The sequence below is a fragment of the Blennius ocellaris genome (genome assembly GCF_963422515.1).
Source record: "Blennius ocellaris genome assembly, chromosome: 7".
Lineage (NCBI taxonomy): Eukaryota > Metazoa > Chordata > Actinopteri > Blenniiformes > Blenniidae > Blennius > Blennius ocellaris.
Genome location: NC_137656.1, coordinates 23,535,148 through 23,547,083, shown reverse-complemented (window position 1 = coordinate 23,547,083; position 11,936 = coordinate 23,535,148). Strand labels below are relative to the sequence as shown.

General features: G+C 43.8%; 1 protein-coding gene across 1 annotated transcript; it reads right to left on the bottom strand.

Moving 5' to 3' along the window:
• Nucleotides 1-1,443: 1,443 nt before the first annotated feature.
• On the bottom strand, nucleotides 1,444-11,077 carry anapc5 (anaphase promoting complex subunit 5). The gene is made up of 18 exons (XM_080499520.1): nucleotides 10,952-11,077; nucleotides 10,600-10,830; nucleotides 10,435-10,514; nucleotides 8,728-8,837; nucleotides 8,378-8,621; nucleotides 8,220-8,286; nucleotides 7,550-7,651; nucleotides 7,259-7,449; nucleotides 7,089-7,170; nucleotides 6,896-6,988; nucleotides 5,816-5,997; nucleotides 5,497-5,632; nucleotides 5,212-5,286; nucleotides 4,288-4,409; nucleotides 4,080-4,187; nucleotides 2,196-2,343; nucleotides 1,881-2,043; nucleotides 1,444-1,806 (listed from the first exon to the last, which is right to left on the bottom strand). Exons 2-18 carry the CDS (start codon nucleotides 10,795-10,797, stop codon nucleotides 1,592-1,594), a joined length of 2,316 nt encoding a protein of 771 aa, XP_080355646.1. The 5' UTR covers nucleotides 10,798-10,830; nucleotides 10,952-11,077; the 3' UTR covers nucleotides 1,444-1,591.
• Nucleotides 11,078-11,936: the final 859 nt, after the last annotated feature.

The following is an 11,936-nucleotide window of genomic DNA, read 5'->3' as shown; positions in this document are numbered from 1 at the left end:
GGAGCCCTCTATAAAGCTTCGCCCCGGGATCGGCTGCAAATGAAGGAAAAAGCAGCCATCGCAGCAGAGTGTCGGTATCTTGTTTGATTAAAGACTTAAATGATTCACCAGGCACAACATTTGTTCTTGATTAATTTTGTTTAGAGACTAAAACTAATCCCTTACATCAACTCATTGTTTGAGCAGTTTGGGACGTACGCTTGTGTTCAGGGAGGAAAGTAAACGGGACCCTGTAGAAACTCTGCTCCCAGTTTCTCCTTTAATATTTGACTGATCAAAATGTAGTAAACGTATCCACCTGCATCCTTTTAAAAGCTGAATTTATTGTTTTGTCTGTAGATGGAAATCAAAGATTTTTGTCATCCAAAACTTGTGGTTATAAAAACTAGTTAATTGAATTTCATCCCACAAAGTACAACATGTTCTAAACTTCCACAAGGTTGATCTGTGGTATTAAAATCCGTCGTGACTGATGTCTACTCAAAGCTATGTTTGTCTGACTGCATCAAGTCACACCTAAAACATTTTCACTTCAAAATAAAGTCATTAACACAATCATTTGAAGTAGTTCCAATGTGCTTAAACTAATCATTCTACTATTACCTGTGAACCAGTTTATGTCTGCCTGATGTGAACACACTGGCTTTACTCATGTAAACCTTCCTACACACTCCACCCAGTGTCGGCTGGAATCACACCCAAACATGTAAACACTCACACTTACCGCTGCCAAGGCGCACTGTGTGCGACGTTTACTTAAAAAACAAGGCGGCGTTCATGACGCACCGACGCAACGTGTTTATCCACGGAGGAACATAAAGCCAAACATGACACTCAAGCTAATTCAACAGGAACTTTCAGGGGCCGGGGCAGAAGGGAAATGAGGGAGAGGTTTCCTGTCGCCCTCCCCCCTCCAGGCTCCCAGGCTGCAGTAAGTGATGAAAAAAACTGTTTCGGGGGGGAAAAAGCTAATGTAAATTTAACACCCCAAAGAGATCTTGCAAATTGCGGCGGAATACAGATAGAGCCGGGGTTGAGCCATCACGGGGTTAATACGTGATCACGATATTGCTCCTCTGGAATCCAGCTTCATCAGTATTCCTCCAGCAGAATATGAATCACCCAGGCCACTGAAACACATTCATCTTGCAGCTAACTCTGATATTACCCTCATTCATCAGCAAGTGGCAGGTAGATCAGAACAACGGCGACAGTTCCTGGTAAACCCAAACTGGCCCATGAGCCAGAGCGTGCCTGATGCCGCTCGGGCAACGTTAAGCCGCGTCTGGGGTGGAATCTGAGGGTCACATCATGTGGAAGTCATCAACGTCTGTAAATTGAATCATGATGGGAAGTAATAGATACAGTCACGACTTACTGGACAATCTTTATTCGTAATGTTTTTATCCATTTTCCTGAGCTGAAGGCGCTGCACCAGCACCTGGAGCTCAACTGACTGATATAGAAAATACTTGACTGGTGACAGAAGCAGGACACCATCTGCTGGCGAGACTTAGAGACTTATCTCAGCAGTTCAAAGGAGATGATTTGGGGTTTTTTTCCCTCCAGATCGTTGGTAAAGAGGGAGGATTTAGAGTCGCATGGAGACCGGCGGCGACTGCAGCTCCTGGTCCAGCAGGCGGAAGAGCATTGCACTTTTGTTGCGCTGCAACGTTTGTCCGAGTGAGTGGTGCAGCTGAGCCTGCAGGTAGTGGACGTCCCGCAGCCGCTCCTTACAGCTCAGCTTGGAGAAATAGGCCGCGGCCTCGTTTAGCGAGTCCACGGCCAAGACCACCAGACGCGAATCTGCCGGGACACAATAAGCATGAGAGGAGGATCGGCGTTCGGAGTAGGGGGGGGGGGGGGGGTGGAGCCGTTACCTGCTTGCCCTTGTTGATTTGGCCTGAACCCAGCCACCGCCATCTGACAGCGGGCGGCCAGCAGCATGGCTCGGCCCTTGTCCATGACCGAGCCGTGGGCCAGAATGGGCTCGATGGCTTCGTGCAGCACGTTGAGGGCCTGCTCAGGAACCCCCAGCATCAGCTGTGGGGGGGGGGGGGGGGGGGGGGGGGGGGGGGACGAGGAGGGGAACAAAAGGCCGGCGGTTAAACTGCGTGCGCAATGTGTTCGATGCTGCATTCAAATGAGCTCCGCTCTGCATCACCGGGAGCAGCGGTGACGGCGTCTCCACCCACCTGAGTGAAGGCCAGGTGAAGGATGGTTTCTGAGGCCAGGGACTGCAGGTGGTGCTGCCTGGCGAGAGCCAAGGCCTGCAGGAGCAGAGGAAGAGCAGTGGAGAAGCCAGACGACTCCCAGTGGAGCTGGGCGGTGGACAGCATCACCCTGCGCGAGACGTGAGAGGGCGGTGATGTGGACGAGAGTTGAAGCGTGGCTCGGGCCCATCCCCACAGGAAGCACGCACGCATACACACATAAACAAATCAATATTTGACGTCATCTTTGACAGCGTGCAGGCATCTATAGAGACTCGCCGATCACTTCATTAGGTACACGAGCAGAATCTCGTTATCCTTTCTTACCCACTGGTCATGAATTCATTATTTCTGGCTGTTGTTGCTCTTCATTAGCTTCAACCGGCTCAATCCGATCAGGCCGGTGAGCTCTTTTATGTCTTTGTTGCTACGCTGGAATACAGAGTCAATACGTACGGCTGCATTCTTTATTTTGCTGCAAAGCAAATTTACCTATGGATACAAATTGAACCGATCAATTCTGCACGGATGTTGTATGACGTCTTCAGAATCGATAATAAAGGTAAATTAAGAAACTCCAAGGCTTTCATTTGTGGTGAGTTTAAGACGGACAAGTTTATTTTCTTCTTCTCTTATCAGTGTGGCAGGGCACAATAATAATTATTAAAAAAAAAAAAAACGCAGGCCAAATTAAGACTATTGACCGTTAGATTAAGGAAAATTTTAATTTGTAAGGCTATCACAATGAGTCCTACAAGTGAGATCACTGTGGCTTTTTTTTTTTTGAAGATATCATTTATAGGAACTGAAGCCAGTTGAAAAGCAATAAAATGCCCCCCAAAAAACAAAACAATTTCAATGTTTGTGGGGTAAAGAAAAACAATTGAAATCATACTTAAATACATTTCTTACACATAATTGTGTATAACTGTCACTATTTCATAATGTAATACTTGCAAAGAATTACCTACATTCCTTCCCAGATTCGATCACGGATCTGTTTGAAAAGGGACATTTGAACTACGGTAGTTCAATGTGCCTGAGAACATTATGACGTTTCTTATTATCAAATAAAAAGCAATTAGCGCTTGTCTCAATGTTTCAAAGAACCATTTCATGTTTTTCTAAGATTCATGCATAATAATTAGTCATTTGGAAGAAAGTGGAATTGTGAAAGCATCAAGGATAACTCACACGCTGGTTTACAATTATTATCTGGCAGACTCTGCAGGTGCATCAAATTGTTTCTTTGACAGAGCCATGACCACTCAATACTCCTCTATGAAGTAATTCACAATCAACAATGCAGAGTTCAAGAAGTTCCCTCTGGGATTAATAAAGTATTTCTATTCGATCTCACGGTATCTAATCTTCAACAGTGCCATAGCTATATGTACATTTACTGTTGTTTAGGTTCCTGCATGGTATTGTCCGTGCTCCATCTCGTTGTATACAACAAAAGCATTCGGTTGTATCTTTTCTCACAAGTTTTTGTTGATCAATTTGATAATTGAGTTCTGGAGGCCATTGACTGGAAGAAGAGCAGCCAGACTGCCAAGCAGACGATTCTTCCAGTGCACTTAAAACTTTTTATATATTTTTTGGGGGAATTCAATTCATTCAATCTCATAGAAGTAATATTGTGACTTTTATGTGTGTGATATTTGGATTTGTGGGGAGGATGCATCCAAGTTACACTATCTAGTAACAGCAAAAACACCAGAAAACAACTGGAATATTAAAGGAAACTTTGCTTCAGAAAGACGAGTTAGAATAGATTCACTGTGTGTGTGTGTGTATGTGTGTGTGTTCCTTGCAGTACAATGACCTCAGAAAACCCATCCAAAAATAAGCAAAGTGTCCTACCTGATGACCATCTCTGTACATTTCGTCTTCTCACAGTGAGTCTGCAGCTCCTGCAGGATGGAATAAGCTTCTGTGCTGCAATTAAGAGCCTTCAGAACTTGAGCTTTCCTGGAAGTGGAACTCAGAGTTGGTTGCGCAGAACAAAAAAAAAAAAAAAAAACACATACAGACGGAGATCCAGAGGCGGAGGTTGGTGTTGTGACGTTACCTGTAAAGACCTTCTGTTTTGTTCAGAGCAGAGATGGCCGTGACCAGCGGCTCCGCCAAGTTGTAATTCCCCTCGTTCATGTGTTTCTCAAACTGGATTTTCAGGTCACACAGCATCCACAGCTGGATCGAAGATTTTGGAAGGAAAAAACCCAAAACCAAAACAAAAGGAAATTGCATTATTTTGCAAATTATCTGGTTGTGTATTTCAGCTTTAACACCAAACAAAAGCTACAGTGAAAGTCTACATGTCTCGAAGTTTTCTTAATTTAAAAAACAGTTCTGAAAGTTATATTCAGTAGTTCAGCCATTTCAACTTTGCCTTACAGATTCAAATTTGTTTGGATGGTTTAAGGTTTTTCCCTTTAAACTGCTCACTGAAATGTGCTAAATGCATAAACTTAATCAGTTTCACTATAAACAATTCCAATCGAGAGAAAACCAAGCAGAAAATGATTTAATCCTTACAGCCTGAACACATTTCCAACCAGACAGGAAATGAGAAAATCTTATCACAACTGTTCGACAGTCACCGCTGCTTTCACTTAAGCAGCAAATGTGGCAATAAGTTGTGGGTTATTATAAGTTTTGACCAGATTCATCAGCCTGAAACCTGAAGCACAAAGTAAATGATGGTGTGACATCAGTGTCCAACATGCAGCCTGACCTCATAGTGTAAACATAACAATGAATGCTTCAACTGCATTTAAAAAAAAATTATATTAATAAAGCTGCTACCTATTTTTCCCTGGAAGCGACACTTTTTGATAAATAGCCGATGACATGAAGCAACAGGGAGTCTCTTCTTATAATTTATTGGACTGTAATGTGTTGGACGACCATGCGCCACTTGTTTCTGCTCTCTGCCTTTATACAAGAAGGCACCACTGGAAAAACACAGCGTGGGTGAACGGGGGGGGGGCACCTTGGCATGCTGAGTGTGATGTGGGAACTGTTCCTTTAGATGCTGAATGATGGCTGTAACGGCACTGTACAGGCCCTGCAACACAACACAAACAGACATACACGAGACAGTGAGTCACGTGCAGGAGCTGGAAAAAAAAAAAAACCCAAATACCCAGACCGAATCAATGTTTATCACTATCGGGCAAATTCGGGAAAGCAATAAGCCGTCGCAGCGACTGACTAATAGATATGCAGCAGCGGGAGGGATGGCGGCGGGGAGGCGAGATCAAATCAGAAGTGCTACCTGCTCGGCGTGCAGCTCGGCCAGGTGGCAGAGCACCACGGCGAAGGCCTCCGTGTTGTTCTGCTGGACGCCGAAGTTGACCGGCTCCAGACTGCTCATGTTGAGCAGCAGCTGGGCCTGCTGCAGAGCCATGGTGCTGCACCACACACACAGGGGGGGGAAATTAATGACTTGCGGAAGAAAATGTTTCGGGGTTTGTTAGTGGCATGTTCTTTCAACATCTTCAAAGACTTCGTCAAAAGTGGCTAGCGTGGCGCTCGTGTCCAGTGAACAGACGTGGCGGTGGCGTGTTGCGGTGTGCAGGAGAAACAGGCCACACCTCTTTCCGTACATCCTCCATATGGACGTGGTCTGAGCCAGGCTGATCTCGATCAGCTCCGACAGGCTGTGCTTCCAGTGCAGGATGTCCGTGTCCTTCAGGGCATCCATCAGCTTGTGTGCCGTCTTGCCCTGTGTCGCCCCCTGCTGGACCAACGACTGAATGCCCAGAGACGCCAGGTACTGCAGCAGAGAGAATCGATCAGCGTCGAACATCAACAGGTCAGATTGGGCCACGCAGGACAACAGTAAATATCACACCGGATTCTTTATGTATTAGTAAATTGCGAATAGATGAAGCATTTAGTATATAAAGTGTCAAAGCAAAGATATTAATCTGGAATAATATAATCTTCTGTTTGTGAATGATGCCTTTGAGGAGAACAATTTGGGTCAGATTACGTATACCAAAAGTATACAGGACTTTTCCTGCTGAAGCTCTCTGGCGCCCCCTAGGGGAGACCCACCCCATACCAGGACAAATATTGTGTGGCAGTAAACCTGTTAAATAACAGTAGCACCTGTTGCACACGTACTTGAAGAACATGTTTGACTCTAAATTAAGCAAAAGCCTCGGCTCAGTTTTCACAGAAAGTCTTCAGACAGGAAACGTTACATCATAGAACTGATGTGTAGATCGATCAGAGCATCGATACTCTTCATACCGTGTCTGTTTCTAGATTGATTCTCATTCACACTGGTTGCTATTTTTAAATAATTGTGCCTTTCCTCTTAATCAAGCTTATTGGGCTACTTAGATCCTGTGGAGTTTCTTCCAAATATGATTATTGATGCCAATATTGCAGAACATGAGATACAGAATAAGAAATGATCAGTACTTGCCGCTTTAAAGGAAAATGCTCAAAACCCTAGTCTGCAGCCTTATTTGATGAACAACCATTTAAATCCCCCCAATAATTCAAGCGCATAATCTTGTGATTCCCATGAATAAGCGATGTTTTCGTTTTGTGCGTGGCGCTCTGTACAAATTAAAATTGAGCCAAAGCAATTAAAACACTAATGAACAGCCAAAGCCACTTCGGCGCGGACAGTCTTGCATAAGGGCTCTGGACGCACTCACTGGCAGGCAGAAATGAGCAGCCATTTTCACAGAATCCTCGGTTAGCACCGTGCTGTCAGATCCCTTCATCTGTTCCAGCGTGTAGAGCCAACTCTGACAGAGGACACTTGTGTTAGACATAATTATTAATGCACCCTGGCGCCACCGCTGAAGTGACGCGAAAGTAAGAACTGTCGGGATTGTTTGGTTTTACCAAGCAGTGCTGCAAGCAAACGTGATCATTAGACTCCTGGGCAATCCGGATGGCCTCATGCAGAGCCAGTTCAGCCTGGTGGCTTCAATGACAACAAGTAGGAGAAAAACACATGTAGTCACGCCTTGACGGCCCCCTCCCACTCCGACTTCACCAACTCCTGTACTCACTAATGGCCGAAGCGACAGTGAAGGCTCGCCAAGTTCAAAGCGGCGTAGCGGAGGCTGCGACCGTACCCCTCGTCCCCGTTGCTTTTGCCCTCATTACCGGACAAGATGAGGCGGTCGAAGTAATGCAGGAGACTGTGGGTGGAGAGGAAGATGTCCTGGACTCTCATGCTGTTCAGGTAGTTCAGATAATGCTGCGGAAGAAGAGAAGACGAGAGGGGATGAAGATGACAGACACCCACTCCACAATACTTTTGGGAACTCGCTGATACATGTTGGGACGAAGGGCCTCACCGCTTCGGCAAAGTCTGGGTTGAACTTCAGCATGTTGTTGAGCTCCTCCTGCAGGGCAGCAGGCTTCAGGGCTTTGTTTTCATCGTTTTTAAGAAGATATGCCTGTACAAAGAGATTGCAAAATCTAATTTATTAGTTTTAACATTTGGAATTGTAATTGTACATGTAGAAATACAAATGTAAGATTATTTCCTCTTCTTTTTTTCCCCCCGTGCATTTTTAACTCACTTCAGCTCAGCATTCACCAACCCTCTGTTTACACAAAGTTGTTTTGCGTATACACAAAAACCACAAAAGCTGTCAGAGAATTACAGGGACAGAGAAAATCTGACACCCTGAACTACTTACTTTTACCTTTTAAACAATTCAGAGAAGTCATAGAAAATCCGTTCTCGTTGGGGTAATATACTTGATCCATTTATTCCAAATACAATAACATTAGTTTTTTTTCTTGTTTGCATTATGTAGGTTAACTTCTCCATTTTTGAACATTCCAAGAATAATGTCAATCCAACCTTGCAGAGAGGGTGGCGCTGAAGGCAGCCACTTTTTGGTCATATTTGTCTTGCTTGCTGCCAGAAGGGCCTGCAAAATCTAATTTAACCATTTACTGTTGGTTTGAACACGGGTTGACCTAAACAATAACATTACCTTCCATCTCAACACCCACCTGCCTTGCAAGAAAATACTCTGCTTGCTTTTGCGAGAGGGGGCCTCTGCTTGGAGCATTGTCAGCCCTATAAAAAAAAACCCAACAACAACAACATTGAGAATCTGATTACATGTTTCACATCATTTTGGAGGCTGTCTGGGGAGAGAATCACGGACCGTAGGTCTGACTCATGCAGCGTGGCGTCCAGCTCCTCCTTGTCCACCGTGTGTCCTTCAGTATCCTCGGTGCTGGTGAGGTCCATGTCCGAGTCGTCCGCGGCCAGCGCCGGCAAACTCGCCGGCTCGTCCGTCAGCTTGGCATAGTAACTGTGGTAGTACTGCTGCAGGGACTTGTACAGCTTGTACACCTGACTGAAGGACAGCTTGTTGTAGGCCAGCAGCATGTGTCGAATAAAAAGTCCTGTCAGGAAGGGAAAAAAACACGTCTCAAAGTAAGAGCTTACCAACCGGAGCCCACACGTTTCATGATGAGCAAGTGGACTGACACCTCATGAGCCCCAACTCACCCACAACGCTGGTTTTATAAGCCTCGGAATCAAAAGCAGTAAATTGAGTGGGAAGAGTGGAAAAGAAGAACTCCATGTCCTTCAGCTCTCCATCTGCCATTTCATGCAGCCTGAGAAGTAATAGAGAACAGGAACACCAGTCACACACAGCGACGTTTGTCCAGTCAGCTAGAATGCAGGTAAGCGTTGCAATTTTTAAACGCGTTCGTCGAGGAAACCTCAGTCAAGACTGCGAGATACGAACACTTGTCACTGAGCTATTTAACTTAATAAACACATTAGACATTCTGGAACAAGGTGATCTGGACGTCGTCAATTAAAATCATAAAAGTAAAGACTTATTGAAGTTTAGTCCATTTAAAAAATTTTTTTTATTACATATCGTTTCATTACTAAACTGTGAGAGTGTATCTGGAACACAGTCCTTTGACAAAGTGCTACTCCATTTTGAATATACTTTCAACATGATAGTGATGGAACCGGAGTGAAATAATAATAAAGGGAGGAAAAAAAAAAAAAAGGTAATTCTTTTAACTGATGCTTTCCATCAAATCCAAGATGAAATTTGTGACTTTGAGCAGTGCAGGCCTGCGTGTTTGCTTTTGGGATTACATTCCTTTTTAAGTGAATAATATGCCAGTGTGTTCCTTTGCTGAATCGGCTCACTTCTTCTCATGATTGATTATGTCAATTTCAAGAAGTAGGCATGTATCCATTATTTGTTTAAATTTATTATTTTTTTTTTTTTTTAAAAGGTCTGTGCAGTGATCAATAAGTGATATCTTGAAAGCTTCTGCCAGGCTCAGACTGAGGATATACACTCGTCTTGGTGCATCGCAGTACAAATCAAAATAACCTGGCATTTAAGTCCATTTGAAGGATCAATCATGACTTCAAGGAAGAATCCAGACACATAGTTTAAGATCTGCAATAGTCAAGATATATGTATGCAACGACTTCAAGTAAGCGCGTATAAGAGAACAGCTATAACACATGAGAAATAAATCAATTTAAGAATAAATAAGTGTTATTTAAATATTATTGAAGTGGTGAGCACTCTGTTCTCTGTTGGAGCAAGAAAGTCGGCCAATTTGTGGTCTCTGACCCCATCGATTAGCTTGTTTAAGGTCTACTTATTTGTTCCTCAGCAGCAAGGTGGCACAAGGTAGCGCTGGTCTGGCTTCAAATACTGGCTGGTGTGTGTGTGTGTGTGTGTGTGTGTGTGTGTGTCCACCAGATACTCCAGTTTCCTCCCACAGTCCAAAAACATGCTTGTGAGGTTAATTGGTGACCCTGGATTCTGTCTCGTCATGAATGCATGTGTGCGTCAGTCAATCGCTCTATATTTGTCCTGTGCTGGACTGGCGGCCTGTCCAGGGTGTGTTCTGGTCTGGCTCCAGCCCTCCGTGACCCTGATCTGGACATAAGGGGTGCAGAAGGTGGATGTGTGTCTCTCTGTGTCCGAGCCAGTTCTTCACTATGCAATAGCTGCTGGATTGTGCACGCAAAAAGCTTCCAAACTCAGAGTCTGGATTCACTGGAGGTCTCCTCGTGGTAAAACAGTGTTTTTCCTCTACAATTCAAAGTAAAGTAAGATGCCATGGTTATGTTGAAATATATGCCATACAATTAGAATCAAACTGAGTCCATCAACTTGCAAATTCGATCTAGTGCAGTGAGCAGCTTCTGCACGGGGGAGATGCTGACCTGATCTTGACAGCATACGCAGTCTGAGGCGAACACTCCTCCACGGTCTCGAGGAACTGGCCGAGGCTCAGGTCTGGACCCTGGCGACCCACAAAGCAACACGGTCAAGCAACATGCAACTCAGCCAGGGATCAACGCCGTGAGAACTGCGGTGGCGGATCTGACCTGCTGCAGGGGCAGGATGAGCTTGTTCAGCCTCCTCCTCTCCGACAGGGTGATCTTGGACGCGGTCATTTCGTACAGCAGCGCCAGCACGGAGATCTTGTACGGAGTCACCCAGTCTTTGATGCCAAACACGTTGGCATGGACCACTCCGTTCGTCATCATGGGGTTGAAATACAGACTTTCGTGCACGCTCGCCATCCTCCTTAAGTCTTACACTGGTGGTGCAGTAAGCTGGGAGGATTGAAGTGAAGACAGTTGACGGACAGGACCAGCAGCTAACAGGCTAACGAGTGTAGCAAGTCCAATTAGCGTCGGTAAAATAAGTTCAAACATCAAAAGCAAAGATATTTACCTCAGTAAAGCTGAAGACAAGCTATCACATTAACGGTGTGCAAATGATCCTGCTTAAACGGGTAATCTGGATCATTTTAAAGATATCAACACAAATCGTTTCTCTAGATTCAAACCACCCTCCTTCTGTCGCCGAAAGATGACGTCACACAAGAAAATACTTTTTTTTTTAAAGCCATAAAAACTTTATTTTAATTTCAAACTAGACAAAAATAACACACTATGAAGATTTTGAGTTTTATAAATGTATAAATCAGCAGTGGTAAAGAAAATCAGCAGTTTTATTAGAGGACAATATTAACAGGGCTACCACACGAACACTTTTAACTCTAAATTGGATTAAGTGCTGTAGAAGATTGTTGGATGCATAGAAATCTATTGTAAACAAATAAATCAAATAACACATACATTATTTTTATTCTAACCAAGTTAAATAACGAAAATATATTTTCTTTTCTGTCATGGGCCACTTGGTTGTGTAGTGATTCGCACTCTCCCCTCACACTGAGACTATATTAGTTCAATTCTGGGACTGGGGGCATTTGTGTGAAAATTGAATGTTCTCCCTGTGTAGTTATAGCTTGTTTTTGAGTCATATATATATTTTTTTCAATTTTTCTTTCCAGCTTTTTAAAAATGTATTTTGTGAAGTGTTTTTTTTTTTTTACTTTCACTACACGTCCCAATGTTTGTTTTGCAAGAATCTGAAAAAGAAATCAAACCTAATGCAGCTTGACTGTGAATCTCTGAAACTCTGAAATACCAAACAAAAAAATAAATGCGTGACGAAAAAGATATTACAATTGCTTCATCACCCAAGACAACAAAATAAGAACCGTAGTTACTAGAACTGCAGACTATAACTGAGTATTTGCTTTGTACTTATGGAGTATTATTAAATATTTGATGGTTGCATAAATATTTGTTTATATTCTAATGAATTGATATCAGCTTGCTTCGATCAGATGAAGATGATTTCACATCAA

Coding starts and splice junctions, on each gene's coding strand:
- anapc5 (XM_080499520.1), bottom strand. CDS start 10,797: ATGGCGAGCGTGCACGAAAGTCTGTATTTCAACCCCATGATGACGAAC. Junction 6,989..7,088: donor TTTGCTTGCAGCACTGCTTG/GTAAAACCAAAC, acceptor GTCCTCTGTCAG/AGTTGGCTCTACACGCTGGA. Junction 4,188..4,287: donor AAAACAGAAGGTCTTTACAG/GTAACGTCACAA, acceptor TTCCACTTCCAG/GAAAGCTCAAGTTCTGAAGG.